The sequence below is a fragment of the Vanellus vanellus genome (genome assembly GCF_965231255.1).
Source record: "Vanellus vanellus genome assembly, chromosome: 2".
Classification (NCBI taxonomy): Eukaryota; Metazoa; Chordata; class Aves; order Charadriiformes; family Charadriidae; genus Vanellus; species Vanellus vanellus.
Window position 1 is genome coordinate 28,338,799 of NC_138906.1, and position 21,376 is coordinate 28,360,174.

At 40.8% G+C, this 21,376-nt stretch overlaps 1 protein-coding gene across 1 annotated transcript in view; it reads left to right on the forward strand.

Moving 5' to 3' along the window:
* DYNC1I1 (dynein cytoplasmic 1 intermediate chain 1) overlaps nt 1–21,376 on the forward strand; it is a 216,369-nt gene that overhangs the window by 38,009 nt on the left and 156,984 nt on the right. Inside the window, exons 4-5 of the mRNA XM_082479264.1 lie at nt 1,736–1,826; nt 19,788–19,847. Of these exons, the coding sequence (XP_082335390.1) occupies nt 1,736–1,826; nt 19,788–19,847 (151 nt within the window). The remainder of the gene's footprint in view (nt 1–1,735; nt 1,827–19,787; nt 19,848–21,376) is intronic.

Sequence of the window (21,376 nt, forward strand, 5' to 3'; positions counted from 1 at the left end):
ACATTCTGAATTGAGATTTCAATTCATAACTTGCATCAACCAACATTTGAGACAAGTTGCCATATAGTGACTGAAGCTTTTAAATACCACTTCTCAGAAGAACTGTCTGACAAGTAACAGGTTATTTTTAAGTATCATAAAATATGTTTTGTAAATTAAGTAGTGATATTATAAAATCAGATAGATTTTTAATGTTCTAACATTTAAAATACTCATATTTATCTAAAAATGAGGATATATTTTCTTATCATATGATTAACTAAACACGTATATTCAGATGGAAGTTATCAGTTCCTATCTTGCTTAATTATTTTGTGTTTGATACCATCAAAAGAACATGGAAATTCACATATAAGTCGGTTCATTTTAGTTAAACAATAGTATTTTGTCCTCTTTCATTCCTTGTATACAGACTCACAATTAATATACAATGGAGGCTTTAACTCTGCCTTCACATATGCATATGATACCTGGATCCCGCTGTGAATATGGAATACATAAACAGCCACGACATACCTGTAACCTGCCAAAGGGCTGTCACGAAGATGAATTCACTTTTCATGCTGCAGTCATTTCTGTGACAGTCTCTAGTGAGAATCTGCATGAAATGCTTGACCACATGGAAAATCCAAATCTCTTGACAGGTCTGTCATTATACATTATAGAGCATAACAAAATAGTCTAAAGTTTTACTCCGTTAAATCTATAAAAGGAAATGCACATGATTTAAACCAAATGGGAAACTTTGCTCTTGCATTAAAACCTCTTTTTGTGTTTTGTTCAGTGTGGCTGCTTTGAAGAATACTTGCATTAAATCTTCACTGGAGCCATCTCTGCATTTTAAATATTTTTCAGAAACCATTTTAAAAGAAATCAGGATATTTTTACTTTTTAATTTATCATTTCCTTGCTGGAGAGCTTTAACTCAGGCTGACCTTAAGCTATGAACTTCCTTTCCTGTTTCAGGAAACAAAACTGCCTTTGCATGGAATGTGCTTCAAAGCCCTGGCAAGCCGAAGAGAAAATCATTTCTAGGACTTGGGCAAATAGTTTCTAAACCAAGGGAAACTTTTCCTTGAGTGTTGAAATCATGTCCCACCCAAAATGGAAACTTTATGTGACCTGAATTACTTAAGAAAACACGATGGCTAAGCAAACTAATATGTATTCTCACCATCTTTGGGAAATGATTTTAACTTAGCTGGATTTCCTTATTTAGCTTTTATTTTTGACATCACTGCCACACTGCAGCCTCAGAGCATATCTAATGGACACTGGCTTTTGATTTAAATTAAAAATTTGAGAAGTATGCTTGTTCTATTGCCTACTTGACTTTACCAGAAGAGTTCACTTAATTTTTTGACAAGACTAGCCCCTGGTATTTCTTCATACCTTTAAAATCTTTTGCGAGTCAACTTTAAACTATACCCAAGAAAACAAGTGCTGTTTTATTTCCACAGATATCTCCTCCATTGGTTAGCCGTAGATTCCCATTGGGCTTTCAGTCCTGTCTAAATTCATGTCAGTTTTAACACTTCCAAAAGACTTAAAATTCACTTGACTCTCTTCCTTTTCTTTTTCTTTCCTTCCTTATTTGCTTTCACCATTTCAAACTCTCCTCCTCATTCATCCACTATCATTTTGGTCCATTGGTTTTGATTTGTCTGACACTGCTCTTCATCAGTGCAGTCGCTGCATGTGTTAACATGGGATACCTGTTATTTTCATTATTTAGTCCCAACCCCTATGTCTCCCTCTTCGAAATCAGTGAGCACACCCAGTGACGCAGGCAGCCAGGACTCGGGAGATCTGGGACCCATAGGAAGGTAAGACACAGAGTCAATAGCGTGGAATAAATGGGGCGTTTTATCACTTCACTCTTACTTCCCCGTTTTTACCTTTGCTTTTGTATATGAGAACGTGCTGTATCTCACGGGTACTTTAGTTTCTGCATTTTCCACTGTGCGTTACCATCCAGTAAGACTGGTCTCAGATGGGCGGTAAATAAATGCATGCAGCAAGTGGCTCGTAAGCTCTGAGCGACACATCTCATCTTGGAAGCAACAGCTGCATTTATGCTTCTGAGACGGCCCACGGAAAGCTGCCATTCTGTGTGGAAATACACTAAAACCAGGGGGAAGTGCCCCGTGGTAGAACCTGTTACTCACGTGAGTTACCTTTGTTCACATAACCAGCCCCCTTTGAAGTCCTCCCAGCTGTAACGCCAGGCTGCCTCGGGTTCTCGTGTGGCTGCTCATCGCAGTGGGTGCCGGGACAATGACACCGACAGGGAAGAGCTTCCACAGGAACAGGCTGAAACACCCCGGGACCCACTGGCAGTTCTGCCTCGGAAGCTGCAGATATCAGTTACATGCAGGATGGGAGGGAAGCAGCTCTCTTCTTGTTGGAAAAGGGTGGTGGTGTGTGTAAGGGATGGGCACCAGACCAACCTTCTGGTCTTTCTTTGTATGGCTGAATTAGGAAACGAAGTGGCAATCCCCAAATAATTCATACTCTGGAGTAGAAAAGAAAGGAGGAGGATGCTGGTAAAGGACCAGTAAGAAGTTCAAGTAAGAAGAGGTGCAAGCAACTGTACCATATATTTTGTGAAATGTAAAACACAGGTCCTAATAGCTCTTTTTGTATCAAACTAATTCAACATAAATCTGAGCTGCCAGCTCATCCGAATCTGTGAGCCAAGACTCTGCTAATGGCTTGAAAACACAGCAATTGCTCTCTGCAGTTAACAGCCTTCAGGAGTAGACACCGTACCTCTACAGACATGAACAGTAACGTGACAGAGCTTCAGGTCACCAGCTTTCATATCACACCAGCCTTCTGCCTAGAAAAATCACACTTTGAGCTGAAAGTAGATTGTGTCCCCTTTCAGCCGGATGCAGACGTCATCCGTTGTGATGTGGAGGTTGCACGGCTGCTGCTGAAGTCAGCTCAACCTTTCTCCCAGGTCTACACTCTGGAAGAAATGGAGGTTGTTAAGTAGGAAAGCCCTAATCTGCCAGTTCAAAACACAGAAAATAGTGTAATGCTACATAAATAAATGCAGTAGACTTCAGCAAATTAAAGGACTTAGAGCAGAAGAAAAATTGTTTTTAAGCAAGGTGTAGCCTGCTGTTTGGGGTAAAGTTATTTCCCACAGTCCTACATGAAGCTATGACAATGCTGGCTGGAGATTTCTAAATTCCTGTTTTTCTTCTGAACCTTAATGGTGAAACTTTTTTACTATTAATGTAGTGAAATGCCCATGGAAGGATTTATTTTACTGTGACCTGTGCTAGCACTTTGACGCTCTGTTAGCAATGAGCAGTGAAAGCACATAGGGGGGTTGGAACTCGATGATCTTCAAGGTCCTTTCCAACCTAAACCATTCTATGATTCAAAACTCACGACGTGCTGCATTGTAGGCTTTCATTTTGGATCCATTTTCTGGTTTGTTGTGGCCATACTAGGAATTCAGTGGGAATCCCAAGACCTTGTTTGTAGTCCACCAGTTTGCTTGCTGTCCTCTTTGGAATTGAAAGGGCTGTGTCGTCTGCCGGCAAGGCCGCTTGCAGGTGTTTGCCTGGAGCGATTGGTTTGTGGTGATGGAAATCTGATGATGTCTGGTCCAGGCTGTGGGGAATCTCTGTAACCTGTGGATAGTATTGGGTGGCAATTAGTTAAATCAATTTGTCTCTGGGTGCAGGTAGATGCGCTCAGTGTGTGCTTGTGTGAACGAGTGCACTCGAGCATGTGCGTGTGATAGAGCGGTCCAACGTGGAGAGGAAGGTGTTGGTAGACCTATCATCGCAGTGGGTAAACAGGATGATACCACCTCAGCTGTTTTCTCCCTGAGAGATGCCTAGACCGTATTTCTGACTTATTTTGACTCCTGTATATATGAATGCCTGTTTATCTGTATAAGCAAGGTTGCTCTGCTTCATTTTAATGTATCCTTCCATTTCGCTCTCTGTGACAGAAGGCACTTTCCCTGGATCCCCTCTCATGCCATCGTGCTTGTAAGATCTTCCCCTTTACCCCATTCTGCTGCAAATTTGCTGTACAATGGTAGACTGAGCACAGGCTTTAGAGGAGAGCAGATTAGATCCAAAGCTGCTAAAGCCCCAATTTCGGAGATCATGGCTCGTCTGTTGGTGCTGCTAACACTGCTGCAGCAATAACGAGCTCGCACAGGCTGGCAGAAATCCTGCATGCAGTCTGATTACTTATGGCTGAAGTGTTCTCCAGGGGAAGATATGGATATTAAAAAAAAAAAAAAGCTGTGAAGTCATAGGTTTTTAGTTCACTGCAGGAGAGAGGCCCTGTTGAAAGCTTTGAATAAAGCAAGAGATCTCTGTATGTTCCCATTTGAGGCAGCAGTTTCTGGTGCAGAACTAGGTTGGCTTCGTCCTTCTTTGAGTTGTTGGTACTTCTGGTAGTTGTCAGATTTAATATATTGGTCCTAATATCGCCAAGTATATCTGATGTCTGTTTTGATTGGCAAGCGCCTGTGATTTCTTACAGAACGGTGAACGTAGTTTAGCCAGAAATCCAGGTTTCTGACATCCACTTTTCAGGAAGAGCAACTGGTAAATTGGTGACAGTTTGGACAGTGTTAAGTAGTTGTTATGCTGGAAGCACAGACCTCACTCTACCTTACTTTGCAAGATGAAAACTAACTGCTAACTTGCTCACCAAGTGTAAGAGTTATATGGGGAGCAAAAGGGCTCCAGCAGGCAAAGTGTAAGAGCAGCATATTGCTCGGCACTGAAGCTGGACAAATATAAAACCAGAAACACTCTGAAAAATTTTAATGGTGAGACAAATTAATCACTAAAGCAATGTACCGAAAGACTCTATTGGATCTTCTTTCACTGGACATTTCTCATTCAGGATGACGTGCCTGTCCAACAGGCAGGTAGTAGCTCAAACAAGAATTCATTCAGAAAAGTCATACAGCTTTTTTGTTGCATGGGAAGAAAAGCTACATGGTCACAATGGTCCCTTCTGCCATATGATCTATAGACTGGTAGTGCTGCTGTTCTGCAGGCCCGTTGTCCATAAACTCCAGCACAATAGCTAGAGCAACATTGTCTTCTCCCTGATGCCATGAACCTTTTTAGGAGAAGGTATGGGGAGAACTGTGTAAGAGCACTAAATTATGGAACTGTTTCTGTCCTGCACAGCCCAGGTTTTTATGGGGTATTTTGCTTCTTCATCTTTAGTATCATGGTGCTATCTGTCATAGTCTTTTCACTAGGGATAACACTAGATTTTTGGGAGCATCCTAGCTTCCCTCTGAGCCATTACAGCTACAGTAAGCATGAGCAGATGTTAGATGAATAACCGTGCTAGAAACTACAGATGGTTTTCTTTGAATGTTTTCACTTGGACAGGAGAGCCAACTTCTTTCTTTTTTTTTTTTTTTTTTTTTTGTGGTCTTGGGGATCAATTCTTGGCAGAGGCATGTTATAGTTTGATTCTGCAAGATTTTGCCATAACTGTGGGCATAAGAAATAGGTTGGGTATGTGCTGCTCTTAGTTATCAGCCTGCTCTGAACAATTCATTAGAGCCCTGTTGTTGCACAGAGAGCAACTTGCCTGTCTCCACGTTGCTTTTCACAGCCCACTTCACTTTTCTGATGGCTGTGTTGCTTGTGCTACACAGATAGGACAGGAAAATAACATCACAGCCTGAAGAGATACTTAATAGATGGGTTATTGGTTCACAGGGCTTTCTGTTATGATGTATTCAGACATGACTCACTTTCCACAAGACAGTGTTGCAGGATCCCATGAAAGTTCTCCTTGGAATACGGGATAAGTATTTTGTGTAGGGACATTGATGCCCAGTGTCCTATTGCTGATGGTCAGCTTATACAGACGTGCACAACTGAAATGTAGATTTCTGCTCACTGGATTTGAGTAAATGTTGTGAAGAAAGGGGCTGAGGTAAAGGCATTTGCTGAGAGCTCCTGTTCTGTAGCATGGTGTGAAACACAATTTTGCCTCTTTGGGGCTATTAATATGGAGCTTCTTTGTGTTAACTATATGCATCTCAGCTCTCCCTAGCAGATACTCTGAACTTTTGCTACTTTAGTGTGACAGAGAGGATGCTGGTTGTTATAACTGTCATGAAACAGTGCCCATTGAGAAGCATACCTTATACATTCATAAATCTCATCTTAGCACTCACAGTCATGAGCAGCACATTTGTGTCATTTGGGAGAGTACACAAGGACAGACCTACAGTGCTTCAGAGCCAGGCAGTGCAATACCGGGTCTTGTGGGCTGAGCCAGGTCTCTGGAAAAGCTGTAGTGTCCTGTCACAGGTAGAGCCAGAGCACTATGCTTTGTATGCCGGCTCAACATAAGATAGCAGCAAAGTATCTGCGCTGGAAGGATGTGCTCCTGTGGCTGGGTAGCTTTCGTGTGCTAATACTAGCTTGCACTGGTATGTATTCTTCTATTATCCACAGGGTGTCCATGTGTTCACCCTTGGAGGAGTTGTGTTTGTGGACCAAGGTGTGATTCATCTGCGTGGCCCGTTTTTTCCCTGTATCCCTCAATGCTTCTGTATGTTCCCAGCTAGCTGTATTAGCCCACACTGGTGGGTTTGCACAGTAGCATCCTATTTATTGTTGAGCTGGGTCGTTTGTGAGTGCGTGCAGTGAAGTGCCATGCATGTGGCACTTCCCTGTGTGTATTTTGTACTGGAACACGAGAATCCCATTAGGTTGCGTATGAGGTTTCCCACCTTCCATCTGCTCAGTAAACTGCACCAGGCTCAGCTGTAAAGGTTAATGGTTGCCGTTCTTTCTGCAACAGCTTCATCTGTGCTCTTTTACTTTCTAACTTGCATATTTTGCTGTCCATACATTTACATACCTGATTATTTTATGAGCTCCCATAAGCACAAAGATGACGGGAAACATTCTTCATCTTCTGGTAGCTTCTTTCAGAGAATGGTTATTTCAATATGATGTTTTATCTGCTGTAAAATAATACAAGGTGGATTATTTCATACTATTTCTTTCACAGTTCATTGGTTTTGGTTGGTTTGTCTGGCTACAGCTATTCGTTCTGTAATTATTCTTACTTGGATTAGGGAACTACATAATACTTAGCTTAAATGGTTCTTACCTGAATTATGTTGTTGTTCCATTGATATCACAGTTTTTGAGATGTGTTTGATGCACTGAAATTGGTTAGCTCCTTCAGTGTGTGAAGTTTACTGGCAGTAAAGCAGGGTTAGTCCTTATTTAGATGAAGCTGTAAATATTTAATGAAAGTTCCGGTGGGAATGAGTTTGAGCATAGCATTAGATAGCAAACAAAAGAAAAAATAAAGGGCAATCAGATTTCTTAAAGAGGTTTTGTAGCAGTAATATGCTGTAGAAGTTAGACCACTCTAGAATCCTGGTTGCCTCATCATCATTGCAGTTTTTTATTTCTAGATAGAATACAGTACATGAGCAATCCTAGAAATAGAACAGCTGTCTGTAATGCTGGAGGACTTTTCTCAGAGGAGCAATATCACCTTTGGCTTTGGCTGTTGGCATAATTTTTTGTCTACTATCAGCCCACCTTGCAGTTGCTGTGACCTCTGAATGTGTTCCCAGTTGTATTCCAGAGAACATAGTGGCAGCTGTCACATGAGGTTGGGTGTCCTTAGCAGTGGAGAGTCAAGAGCACATCATCTTCTCTCTCATTCTATGTTGAAGTTTACTGACAATATTAGTCTGCATTCATGTATGGTTTTGTCAGATGTGATTCTAAATTGCTTCCATCTACCATGGCCACTTTGAGCAATTTATATAAAATAATAGATAAAGTATAAAAAGAAATACTTTAGAATATGTTTTCTTTCATTGTGTTGATGTCCACCCTCAGTTTGTATTGGCCTGGTAGAGGGCAAAACAGATGTAATTCCACTCTTGTTCTCTGCAGCATACTATTTACTCATTTTTGTATAGTTACTAGGTGTTCTGCTTTATAATGCAGTACCTAAACACACACGAGATGTGTTAATCCTGCATTGCTTCAAACACAAACATTTCCTGTTTCTCAGATATACAATCAAAAGGAAAGAGGTAGCTCTGGATCATCAGGGCACCGAGTGAGTCAGAGCATATCATTATTGTATTGACCCTTTTACAGTTTTGTATTTAATCTTGCTCCCTCTCAGTCAAGTCAAAAAAAAAAAAAGGCATCTCTAATTCAGAAGTGTGTTCTTGTCACATAATATTTAAAATCAGAAAGACTGCTGATCTTTCATGCATGTATCTAAGTATCACCAAAGTCTTTAGGTTCTATGCTTTTTAGGCTTTTTGCCTGAAAAATTAGACTTGGCAACTTAGCTTTTATTTTCACTGGTTTATTTTTAAACAGTACAGTAATATAACACATTGAGAAGCTGAAGAAAGGGTATCAGAATGCCATTCTCCCTTTTAAATGTCTGCTTTGCTGTTTAATTAGACAGATAAAGAAGGCAAAGAAGGAAGGTGGATCCTGGTCTCTATTTCATTTATATGGGAGGGTTGGATTATCATAGTAGCTCGTCTTTTACAGTCCATGCAGCGTATTTCCTATCTTCTCTTTAGCTACAGAAAACGTCTCTCATAGACATTAACAAAACCATGTTTCTGTAAGATCTGCTAAAATCACTGCTAAGATAACGGTATCGCCTAGGGCTTTGCTACTTTATCATTAAGTAAATGCATTTGACAGGTTCTGTGCAATGATGCTCTTTCATCACTGCCATTCAGCTTTGCATTACCAGCATTTCATTGTGTTACTGTGTTCACAAATGATAGGCATCCCTCTTCAAATGCGACCAGGACAAGTGGGCCTGTGTAGGATTGCCTCAGGTGCAGCAGTCGTAACTGTTATTAGTAGCAGATATTTTTATTTTTATATATATATATATTTTTTTTAAGATCGGTTTATATGTTCAAAATGGCCTTTAAATGGCTGTTTTAGTGGCATATGTATTTCATAAATGGGCTGAGCCAAAGGGAAGCACAGAACAATGTAAAGACTCTAAAGGAGCTACAGGAAAGACCGAGGGAAAGTAATTACTTTACGGCGACCTTTGCTTGAATGGTGTTTTATTCAGAAAAAGAAGGATTGTAACCCTAGGGACTGTTGTGTAGTGCAGATAGGAGTCTTTCACAGTGGAGAGTCAAGAGAAGCGTTTGCTTGGTGGCTAGAGGCAAAAGGAATAACCCATGGGATGCCAGCATGGCCGCTTTGTTTTGGTGGGTTTGGGCTTGTTTTGGGGTGTTTGCCATTACACGGTAAGGCAGAAACACACACCCCAGCTGTTAATTTTTTTTCCTGTATAATTTGCCATGACACCACCGTCAGGATCTCTTGGCACCCGTGTTTTATCTTACAGTTTCCAACAGTGTTAGAGGCCAAATTGTGCCTTCAGCCTTCTTGACCTGAATCGTGCTGGCATCTATGAAGGAGTGACGGCGTTGGCCGCCTCCCCTTGCCAGTGGGGGTGGGGAGGACCCTGGCTGCCTCAGCTATCTTTGCTCTAGGAGCTCTCCCGCTTTTTAAAGCGATGCTGCAAATCTCTCACGCTCCCCCCCCCCCAGCCCATGTACAGGACGGTAACAGGCCTGGCCGGTTCTCCTTCCCTGGAGCGTGGGCTGCTCGGCACGAGCGCTGCGTTGAGCTGCTTGCGCACATCATGGCTTGTCCTGCGTAGGTTAGTGTGTGAGACTGGAGGAAGGCAGGTTTCCCGCAGTCTTTTTCCTCCTTTTGTGCCTGCACAAGAAGAACTACAATCCTTCTCCTTTATATTCAATGTATATTTAGCCCTAGATATCTGAAGCCTTTCCCTTTTAGCCCATAAACATAAGCAGACACCTTAGGGACTGATATTTGGCAGTTGCTTTCAAGTGTCTTCGTATCTGACCTAGAAAGTAGGGAGTGTTTTTCAGTGCGTGCCAGTTACAAAGTCAGAGTGGTCCATGTTAATTAGAATCATCTGCAATCCTTTCAGCATGTGAGCCTGTGGCATCATTAAGGATTTTCATGCTTTCGTTCCTAAAGGATGGATAGAGTTCAGTCCTCCAGATCTTTGATTATTTTTCTCATTAGCAAGCATCTCCGTGCTATAAATTAAAGGAGAAGGAAAGATTGCCATTCCCAGGGCGCTTCATAAAATGCCTTGGAAACCTGAGCCCCAGCTGCATCCAGAAGAAAATACTAATGTATAAAGCCCCACTTAACCATTTAGGTTATCAGCCCAGCTGTAGTTACTGCCCTGTAGTTATTTCCAGGCATATCATGCATATATTTAGTCAGACAATCAGATGATTTTAGGGACTAAAACACTAATCCTCTTAAAACAAAACAACTTACTTGCTAAGGCCAGCTCGGCTTAAACAGTTCCCTTGCACGAATTTCATCTTGATTTAATCAAATTGTGTGAGATCACCTCCTACGTTAAACTGTTTAACATAGTTAAACTGGTACAGTTTATGCATGTAGATGTCTTCTCCATCACTAGCCTATAAAAAAGCCCCTCAGAAAATCCCCATTCACAATTTTATGCGTAATCTGGAAAAATAAAAAGAGGCTCTGTGTAGCTATTTCAGTAACTCATTTTTTATGATTTTTCTTCAAATCTGTAAAATGGGAATTGCTTCCACTGGAAAGATATTAGTAAATCTCCAGATCATTTTTTTGCCTTTTTTCAACGAGTTTTAAAGCAGTCTAAGCATCCCATATTAGTTTTTTCATAAGCAGAACATTTTGGTTTTCCATTTAAAACTGATTTTGATTCAGAAACTTTAGTTATTTACTTTAATAATTCAAAATCAGAATGTAATTTCTGAGCTGGCCTATTAAAAGCCAGATAATTGGGTCATGAAAACTTTTGATATTTTGACTATTGATGTGATAAATTTTTGATAACTCTCATACAGTGAGCTCTTGTTTCATCCTAGTTGTAGCAAAAATCTCATCTCCTTCTGGAATGATTTTGCTGTTTCTAGCACAAAATAAATTGTATAAAGGAAGGGAAACACCAACTCTTCTTCCAACTAGTAGTTACTGGATTTTAGCACTGAAGCAAAAATGAAAATTTGCTGAAAACTTTCGCCACCTTCTTCAGCTGAATAATACCAGACCGAAAAATTGTAGATTCCAGCCTTCATGTTACCTCTTTGACTCCTCTTAAAAGCTATGGATTGTCTTTCCTAGATTTGGCTTATAAATGTAACTTTGTCTTTTACGTGATTGTGTCCAAAACCCCTTGAAGTTTATGAGAAAACTTCCCTTATATGCGTATCCATGGATTCCGGATCAGTGTCTGAACATGAGTACTGTGGTTCCTTTAAAGCATCTGATAAGGAGCTGATAACACATAAAACTTCTCCCACCAAGTTCTTTCTTTACATTTATTTTATCATGTAGACGTATAAAACCCAAGATGAAAATATTCTTTTTAAAAAGAATTTTCAGGGTTTGCTACAGGAACAAAACAACTTGTGCCTTCCCCCTCCAGGATGTGTTTTTTATTAATGCACTTCCAAAATGACTGTTCACGCTACCCAGCACTTATAGTAAATCTGTGTCAGTTCGTAGGCTCAGCAGAAGCTTCTAACTATTTGACCTTCTCCTCGCAGATCCAGCCTGCTGCCCACAGTGACCCTTCTGGTAAACCAGCATAAATTTGCGGGCTAAGATTTCTGTAGCTATAGCATATAAATTGTAAGAATGACAAGGTTCGTTACTTTGCCAGGAGACCGTATTCTGTAATGTAGGCCTGAATCAAAGGACAAACTTTAAATATATCAGATAAGTTCAGTGGATTGGATGAATTTAACTGCTGATTTAATTAGTGGAATTCTGTGAAATGGGCATCAACAAGGTGTTGGTCCTGTGATTTGTCCTTACAATTAAAGGCGTGCCAGAATTGTTCATTCTGATTTAAATGTCAAGTGGATTTTTAAAATTATTAAACACATTCAGCAGCATAGCCTTGACTTAAAAATAATTTTGAAATATACATGTGTTTTAAATATTATTTATCCTTTTTTTATATACAAATATAACTTAAAAAAAAAAAAAAAAAGAGAGTACTTTAAACTCACGCCCTTCTGAGAAGGGCTGTTATGGTTGCCAGGCAGCTGAAAGATAGTGCTCTGCGCTCAGGGAGGTCATAGTTGCTCTTTTTATAGGAGAAGACTGGAAGTCAGAGGTGTCAGCCTGCTTGGAAGTGTAAATGCAAACGCAACTATCTGGCTGTGCTCCAACGGTGGTGCCAAACTCCTTGCTCGCTGAATGCGTTATGGCATTTTATTTTATGATGCCCAGCCCCAAACACAAGACTGCGCAGTGAAGTCAGAGTATACCTCTCTACAAGCATAAGTGAGCGTCTTGTTGAGAGGCACAAATCCTGCCGAACTGCTGATAGCCATCTTGCTTATAATGTGCTTCAGAAAACAAGAAGCACAAGGAAGGTATTTTTCTTTTTGCCAATCCCTTCAGAGTGGAACGGATCTGCAAAACAGAGCACAGATGGCAGCAGAATAGTGGCTTAAATGCAAAGCATCAATTGAGGCAAGTGGTACTTTTCCAACTCTGAGTAGTAGCTTTGAAGCTTCTTTTTTCCTGATGTATTTTGTTTTGGCAACATACTTTAGATGTATAACAAATACCAGAAAGTCAAAATTATAGTGCAGAAAATTAAGATTATAAAAATCTAGAATGAAGGAATAAAACAAAACATCTTATCTATACACATATATATTTTTAAACATTTGCAGTAATTTCTCACCAACAGTTTCCTAGTTCAGCTTTTCTAATTAATCAACAGTAAAGTAGGAGCTTTGGAGAAACTGACACAACAAAGTAGGCAGAATTCTTTAAAATTTTATAGCTAAGGAATTATGCAGCCTTAAATGCATGCTGGCAATGTTCAGACCTTAAAAGAAAAGTCTAGATACATGATATATTACATATTGAACTTGCAAATAATACTGGATTGTCATTTGGTGACAACATTTGGTATCATATTGAAAAAAGGCATTTAAACACATCTTAAGCATTGTATTCTGCTGGTGATTTTAAAATAGGTCTTTTATCTCACAGTTGTTGCATGCAGTATTTTTAAGAATATATGAGGTGGGTGAAACCTTTTTTTAGTATATCATCCATGTGCAGGTGCACAGTTCTTAATGTAAGCAATTCTGAATCTTTTGGAAATTGCATTTTAAGCATGGGGCTCCTCTTTGCATCAAAGTGAAAAACAAGAATCCTCTTATTCTTTGCAATTTGGGGCTTTTGGTTCACTCTTTTTTCCTAACTCACTTCTTTTGCTAATTGCATTTCAAGTTAGAATGAAAGAAAGCAAGAAGCAGACTGAACCTCGCAGGCTCTCAAGTAGCTCCCCCGTCGATGCAGAGAGCCGCTGAGCTCTTCATCGGGTGCTAGCAGGAACATGAAAAGGGAAGCACAGAATCACACAACCAGGGGTGGCTGAGATGGAAAGGCACCTCTGGAGATCATCTAGTCATCCCCCTGCTCGGAGCAGGGTCACCTAGAGCGGGTTGCTCAGTCTGTGTCCAGTTGGGTTTTGAGTCTCTGAAAGGACGGAGACTCCACAAACTCCCTGGCCAAGCTGTTCCAGTGTTTGACTACCCTCACAGTAAAGAAGTTTTTTCTTACGTTCAAGTGGAATTTCCTTTTCTCAGTGTGTGTCCATTGCCTCTTGTCCTGTCATGGGGCACCACCAAGGAGAGTCTGGCTCCATCTTCTTTACTCACACCCCCCAAGTCACCCACCCAGGTTAGTTGGACTGTTCTCCCCGGATTCTTTGTGGACAGCCACCTCCTCACAGTTAGAGTCTAAGTTGGGTGCTCAGAATTGCTGCATGGAGCAATCTCCCATCCTTCTGTTCGTATGCAGGGAGCCCATGGTGATGTGTTTAATTGCTGGAGCACTTCATTTAGGTGCCTGAAGACAGTATAAATACCCACTGTAAAGTCATTTACCCCAAATGGGGAAAATGAGACTAGACACATTCATATCATTTTAGAAGCATTACTCTGGTAAGCAAAGGTGCTTTGAGACTTCCTATGCTTTGGGTGACTCCATAAGCTGTGGGTGAGTCCCTCCTTTATTTCTAGTCTCTCTGTTTCATTTTAGTAACAATCTATGCTCTGCTTAATGGGATTGGCCTCTGACCTCTGGAAACCTCAGCACAGCCATGGCACACTCCTTCACTGTGTTTTAGGGTTAGGAAAGGAGGTTGCAGAGAGGTGGCAGTTGACCCGTTCTGTCAAGTAACAGGTAACAGAACAAGAGGAAATGGCTTCAAGTTGCACCAAGGGAAGTTTAGATGGGATATTAGGAAGAATTTCTTTACTGAAAGGATAATCAGGCATTGGAACGCATTACCCAGCGCAGTGGTGGAGTCCCCATCCCTGAAGGTATTTAAAGGTCGTGTAGATATAGTGCTTGGGGACATGGTTTAGTGGTGGGCTTGTCAGTGTTAGGTTAATGATTGGACTGGACGATCTTACAGGTCTTTTCCAATCTAGGAGATTCTGTATTTCCCACACAAAGGGTCATTTTAGGATGTTGCTGTTGCTGCAAGGGAAGTTGCTGGGTTTGGGACCTGTCAGGTCTAATGGTGTTTCATGAGGGACACATATGGATATCTCAGTCCAGTGGATACCTCGGGACTCAGTACACTGTCGGTGTGGGTTTCTCCTGGTCTGGAAAGCACAAGATCTCTTGGTGACAGGAGATGCCAGAATATGGTGTTTGCTTTCCTCCAGTTCTGCTTGAAGGTGTGATTTGCAGCGCTGCAAAGAGATTTCTACCCTGCAAGAGGCCCCTTGGGAAAGCTGGGTTTGCTGTTATTTCTGTGAGTAGCCTTTTGCAAAAGCATGGATTTTCGGGCCTGGTTGCTCTTGACCTGGGAAGGGAGGGTGGGGGGAGAAAAGAAGTCACGCAGAACACATGTTCTGCAGCATCAGCAGCAGATGAGGGAGGACTTGATTTTAGCTTCAGGGCAGCAGAACTAAGCCGCCAGCATGTTGCTCACTGGCTGAGTGAAAAGTGTTGAATTGGGGCACGTACCAGAGCCAAGCTGTACTGCAGTCTGACCACGATTCCAGATATTCAGTATAATTTTATGATGGTGATTTAATTAGTATATGTATTGGCACTGATGCTTTACATGCTTCATATACTATCACTGAGGCCAGACCAAAAGTCACTTGCGTCAGCTGAGAAGTTCTCATGGATTCCAGACAGTTTTATATGACAGACTCCATACCTCATTAATGCATTCTGAGGTTGGGAACTTTCCAAAAGAGTTCAAATATTTAATTTTATTTTTAGTTTATTTCTTTTATTTTTTTCCACATTTTTAATCTACATAATTGACATTATGCAATCAGAATAAAATCTTCTGGAAGTAAGATTCCATGGGGCATTGTAACAGGTGGTGGAGTGCCTGGTTTTCTGTGGTAATAATAATACAGAAAAGGGAATGCTTCTGTTCAAATTCCTTTCACCTCCCACCTTAAATTTTGCAATGGTCTCTGTCCTCTTAAAACTGTGCTCTGAATATCTCCCTAATGCTTTGGACATGAATTCAGAATAGAAAAATGTAATAAGTTGCTTGATCCTTTGGTAAATGTATGACTTCCGGGTCTTTTCTCCTGTTGGCTTCTTTCTGCAGGTTATTCCCCTACTGACTGGGGAAAAAGAAGATGCATTGTATCAAAATTGTCTGGCACCTCTTCAGTACCAAGAGCTGAAACAGCATCAGCATTAATACTGTCCTAAATTGCGGGGGGAAAAAAAAAAAAAAGAGTAGATTATTGAGATCATAATACAGAGCAAATAGAGAATACTAAAATATGCCTGTCTAAAGGAAGAGAGTGAAAGCAGAGCAGTTTAAAAAGAGGTAATAACACTTGTACCTTGTCGTCTTGCTGCAAGATGTAAAAGCCCTCATTCCCTTTGTGCTGCTTTGGAACAATCTGTTATTTGCTAATAGTCTCAGCTTTTTATCTTACAATCAGCCAAGGGCTGCTGTTGTGCACCAAACACATAAAAGGAAGATTGATGGCAAGGCTATTGTTTGTCACTATGTGGGAGGCGGATATACCAACCACCTTTGAAACAATGTTGGGTACTTCTGGTTAAAATAGTGTCTGTGCTGTCTGGGTGGTGGGAATGGCCCAATCTGGTTTAGTCCTGGTCGTGCTGCTCATGCTTGCTGAGTTTCCAGGGTCTCTTCCCATGCTGTGTGCGCTTGCTGGAGGAGGCTCAGCTCAGATGGTTTGCAGGAGATTTGTGGAAGGACTGGAATGTGCAAGGGAGCACTACTTTTCCCCACTAGGTCTAATGCTCAAGTCTCTTTTCCCCATTAAAATATTAAGGTGAAATGTTTTGTATCTCATCTACACCGATCCGTGCCAAAATCCCCTGAATCCATTTAGGGGGACTTCCACCACTTCCACTTGTGCTCTCTGAAAGGGTCCAGTGTGGGAGCATCTCTGCCTGAGTGCTGACCTACAGGTCAAGCAGTTATGGGCCATGCACTTGTCTTGGGGCTTTGTACTGTCGCTCCCTCTGCCCCTGCCCTGGTGACTGGAAGTCCCAAAGCTAATTTCAGTTTTCTTTTATGAAGAAGAAAGAAAAAAAGATGAACAGCACCTAATCCTTTTCTTCATGAAGAAATCTCTGGAGAAGGAACTCGTGCACTAGATTTGAAAAAGATTGGCACTGCTTTTTCACTGAGATCCAGAGGCATTTCACAATCACCACTGAGAACTGTCCACAGGAGAACAAGGATAATCGTGCTGCTCATCCAAATGATCAAGGAATGTCATACGCCATGTTTGCTCATCAGAAACAGATTAGCTTTAATTTCCTAGTCTGGATGACAGCACAGGCTATTCAATATCATTTTTGGGTTGCTAATCCTCAAAGAATCTATTTGTTTCTTCTTCAATGTTATTGCCATGGAAACTGGCTAAATTGCGGGTCCGGATTACATCTTTACTGTTCACTCACTTTCATTTTGATCTGCAGACATTCTTCAGGTGCCAGGAAGAGGCAAAGGACAAATTAGTATTGTTCCTTGAAACATCTAGTCGCTCTCTGTGCCCTCCAGCCTCCATGATGTGAGTGTAGCCACTTGCATTCTGTGTCTCCAAGGGCAAGAGACTTGAAACCTGAAGATCTGCTACCTGCAGCCTCGTTTTCTGTGATAACATTGCTCAGCCAAGCTTGAGAGGACAACACAGCAGATTGCTCCCTTATCTATTTTTCAAGCCTTTGCAAGTGGTAACACAGTGATGCAGAGGGAACAATTACCATTTGGAGCACAACTCTAGGAAATGTTTTGCGGATGCACTAAAACTGTTGAAAACAGGTGAAATCAGGAGTCAAGGAGAATTGCTATTAAAAGTATGTATCAATGTCAAGAATGGTGAAGTCTCTGTGTCAGAATCCAGGTAATGAAATACTTAAGGGAAGAACATGTCTCCACTACATGTATATTCTGCATGTAATAAATGATGGCCCAAACCATAGGTGTTACTATTCTCATATTTGGGGGATTTGAGTGCTGTCTTGAGTGCATGAGGTCTCAGAATTTAGTTTGTTTCGGCATTTGGTTGAGTACGAGGTGAATGTGTCCTCACTTGTAACTTGGTCTGGATTCTTAGAGGTGGAATGTAGGGGCTGTACCTCTTTAGAGACCTGTTGCAAGCTCATTTTAATCAGATGATAGTGGAGTTCTTTCTGGTGGAATAGTCTTTATCCTTTGGGAAATTTTGTAGGTTTGAAAGTGGATGGAGGGGGGGCAAAAAAGTGAAATGAGTTATATATGTTTTAAGTGTTTGGAAAACCTGGATGCACTAGGCAGCTATAAAATTAGAAACTGGCATTCACTTCGCAAGTCTTAATGTATGCTACTGAGCTTGGTGACGTGACAAGAGTCATTTTCACACAGATAGCATTTTTAATGGAGTATCTATAATGCATTAGTCACTGATACCTTTGCCTTGCATCAGGCATTCAGATCCTTGTGTCCACTTTCCTTTCCACTGTACTTGAGCTACAGTCAAGTTACAAGGAAAAAATCTGTTCTTCATTACTGTATTGTTTTGTCTCTGACCCTTTTGTAATAGTTGAATTTTGGAGAAGTCGTTCTGTATCACTGTAAAGTCATGCCAATACACATCACTGGATCATAAGAATTTGAGGGGAATAAGTGCACTTATGTTGCATAGGAAAGCACCTTCGCATTACAATTCTTCATTCTTTTTGTACGTACAGGGCGTTGAGATTGATTCTGTTTCACTCTGACACAACAGAGTGCAGCACATGCCCTTGTCTGTCTCTGCACAAAATGAGTTAACATTGGTAATAGAATGGACGAGTTTACTAAGTACAGGAGGTAGCATAATTATATGGCTTTAAGAGATCTATTTCTAATCTAATTCAATAACTTGTTAGTTTATATGAGTGAGTCATTGGCAGAGGTTGCTATTGTTGCAGAAAGGCTTGTGTAAATTGAGCATGGCTGGTTATATGACTGGTTTTGGCTGACCTTGGTAGTATGATGTTCTCTGCATCCTCAAAATTTGTATTCAGAAGAAATGAGGGGAGTTTTTAATTTTGAGGGTTATCATTATCCAGCGTGTCTGCATGACTTGCTTGCTTTAGTGAAGGAGTCCTTTCCTTTGCCTTAGCCTCTGCTAGTGAGAGCAATGCATAATCTCGTGTTCATACTACAGGAAAAGGTACTCGGGAGTCAAACTTATATTCCTGATTCTGTCATGGATTCTGGCAGTTTCGTTGCGTATAAGATGTGGCTTGCCAAGGGAGGAAAAATAAAGTAAAATCAAAAGCCAGGGAATGAGTGGGCACTTTTGAAAATGTTGGCCTCAATATGTCAAGTCTTGTATTTCTAAATTGGGGCATTATAAGTATTTCACAGGACTCCAGAAAGGCTCTGTGAGTATTTGCAAAGCATTTTAGAGATGGTAGTATGACAAGTTGCACTGCAATGCAAGGAATAATGTCTTCACTTCAGACTACACCTCCAGAGCATTTACACATTTGGTGACAGTCCCATATGACAGCAGTCCATTAAGACACTGTCATAGATCTGATACCCCCAGAGGTATTGTTCACCTTTTTCCCAGAAATTTTATCTGGAGGAAAATAAGAAGATTTTGTTTATTTGTCCCAGATGCCCCCAGAATATGTCAGAGCTGGTGTCAGCATGCCATTTGTTGGCATACGCACCGTGTGGTGTTTGTACCCAGAACGCTGTTTTACAGGATGGCTTATCATCAGTCTCGGGAGTGTGCGAAGAGCAAGACTCTTCAGTGGAGCTCATCGCCAGTGCTCAGTCCACCTTATTATAAAAAAAATGATTACACTAAATTGTGCCTGCAGATTTTGCAGATTATTGTGAATGCATCAACCGTACTTAAAGAGTTAGAAATCTTTCAGAAAAAGAAACAAAAATGTTTCATTAACCAATATCTGAAAGGAAAACAGCTTCTTCCCTTTGTTTACCAATAATACATAATTTAAATAAGTTGCCTGCCCTGTCACAGTTTGACATACAAACCCTGTTTGATATACTGTGGCTGTCCCTTGCACTTGGAGGTTGAATGTACTACATAGAGCATGTAACTACTGAGATGTGGTTTTGTTCATCCTTTCAGTTAATTCTGTGTGTTCTTTTTTTCCCCCCCCTTTGTGCTGCACGGCTGATTACCACCCTAGGACCTTGCAATGGGACACAGACCCCTCAGTGCTGCAGCTCCAGTCTGACTCTGAACTTGGGTATATGTCAGCTCTTTTTGTTATTTGTTTATCATTTCTTTGCAAGTATTATGTTGAAAATGCTTCTCAGTTGAGCTGGTTTTATGTGATTTTCCTTTGCTTTGTTGACTCAAAAAGACCATAATTTCAGTTTCCTTTCAGTTTCATCAATAAGAAGCTTCAGCAAAACCATCTTTGTGGAAAAAAACCAACTATTTAAAGAAGCTAATGAAAAGATCAGCTATTTCTGTTGCCTGAAACACAATACAAATAACGATTTCATTACAGATGAAATGTTATTATTGTGGCACTTTAGTGTGCATGTACAGTTACATTGGTCTTGTTTGTACCTGTTGATTCAGACTTTTCTCTCTGAATCCTTTGCAAGGTACTTTTTCCCCTCCTTCCTGTCTGCCATAGTTACGCTGTTTCCACATGCAGTAACAATTTCCCCTTTTTCCTTAGGAGCTGTATGTCTGCTTATAATTGTGCACTTAAATATGGTCATTGTCCAATTGCCATCTTAGTTGAGTTCAGGCCAATCAAACATTTTCTAAATTGTAATAGAGCTAAAATTAATTTTTTCTAGTTTGGGATGGAACTCCTCTACCCCAAACATCTGAAAAAAGTAGTTAATTTAAATAATTTAGAAATGCCTGCCTGTAGAGATATTTAAGATAAACTGCTCATCTAAAAAGGACAGGTAGCAGTGCCTCAAGTTATTCAGAACATGAGTCATAGGCAAAGCCAAATCTCTATGTTGAAGAAACTGCCCTACCTATGCACTTACGGGCTTGCCGGTCTGAGTCTTCATGCCAGCTTCTTATGCCTTCACTAGTTAATGTGAAAGTCATTCACCGCTCTATATGAAAAACAGCAATTTCCCTTTAACTACCGATTGAGAGCGCTCCCAGCTGCAGTGAGGGATGTTAGGGCTATTCACCTGGAAAGATCAGAAGGAGCGGAAAGTATCCAGAGAGCTTTGTAAACAGGATTTCTCCACATCCAGAACTGCTAAGAATGTTTGTAATTTCCAGCTGAGTGTGACTTCAAACGGATCCAGCTTCCACAACTTTACCTGGGCCATACCAAAAAGGTAGCGTTTTTGGAGCTGTTTTCATGTACAGAAACTTTTTAGAAATCTCAGCTGCCCTTTCCCAGAAGTTTGGATTAAACGATGAACACTCCCAGGAGGAAGGTTCCTCAAATGGCTGTGCAAGGCAGGTTCCTTTATTTGACTCACGAAAAGATAACCCTGTGTATAGGCAAAAGAATTCAATCCCTTATGAGCAGTCAGAGCAAAGACAGAAAAGAAGCGTGCCAAAGAGTAAATCCACACGTATACCCTGTAATGGAAGTCCTGCCCCTTTTGAAACTGTCTTCAAAACGAAGGCAGAGTTAGAGAGGTGACCAGACTTTTCTCTGGTGTCATGAGACTTGGTAAAAAAAAAAAAAAATACCAATGCAAAAGAAAACCTGCAGTCAGCAATTAAATGATGTGTGTAGCAAAACACTTCTAGCAGGTACATCTTTCTTCTGGCACCTACAGA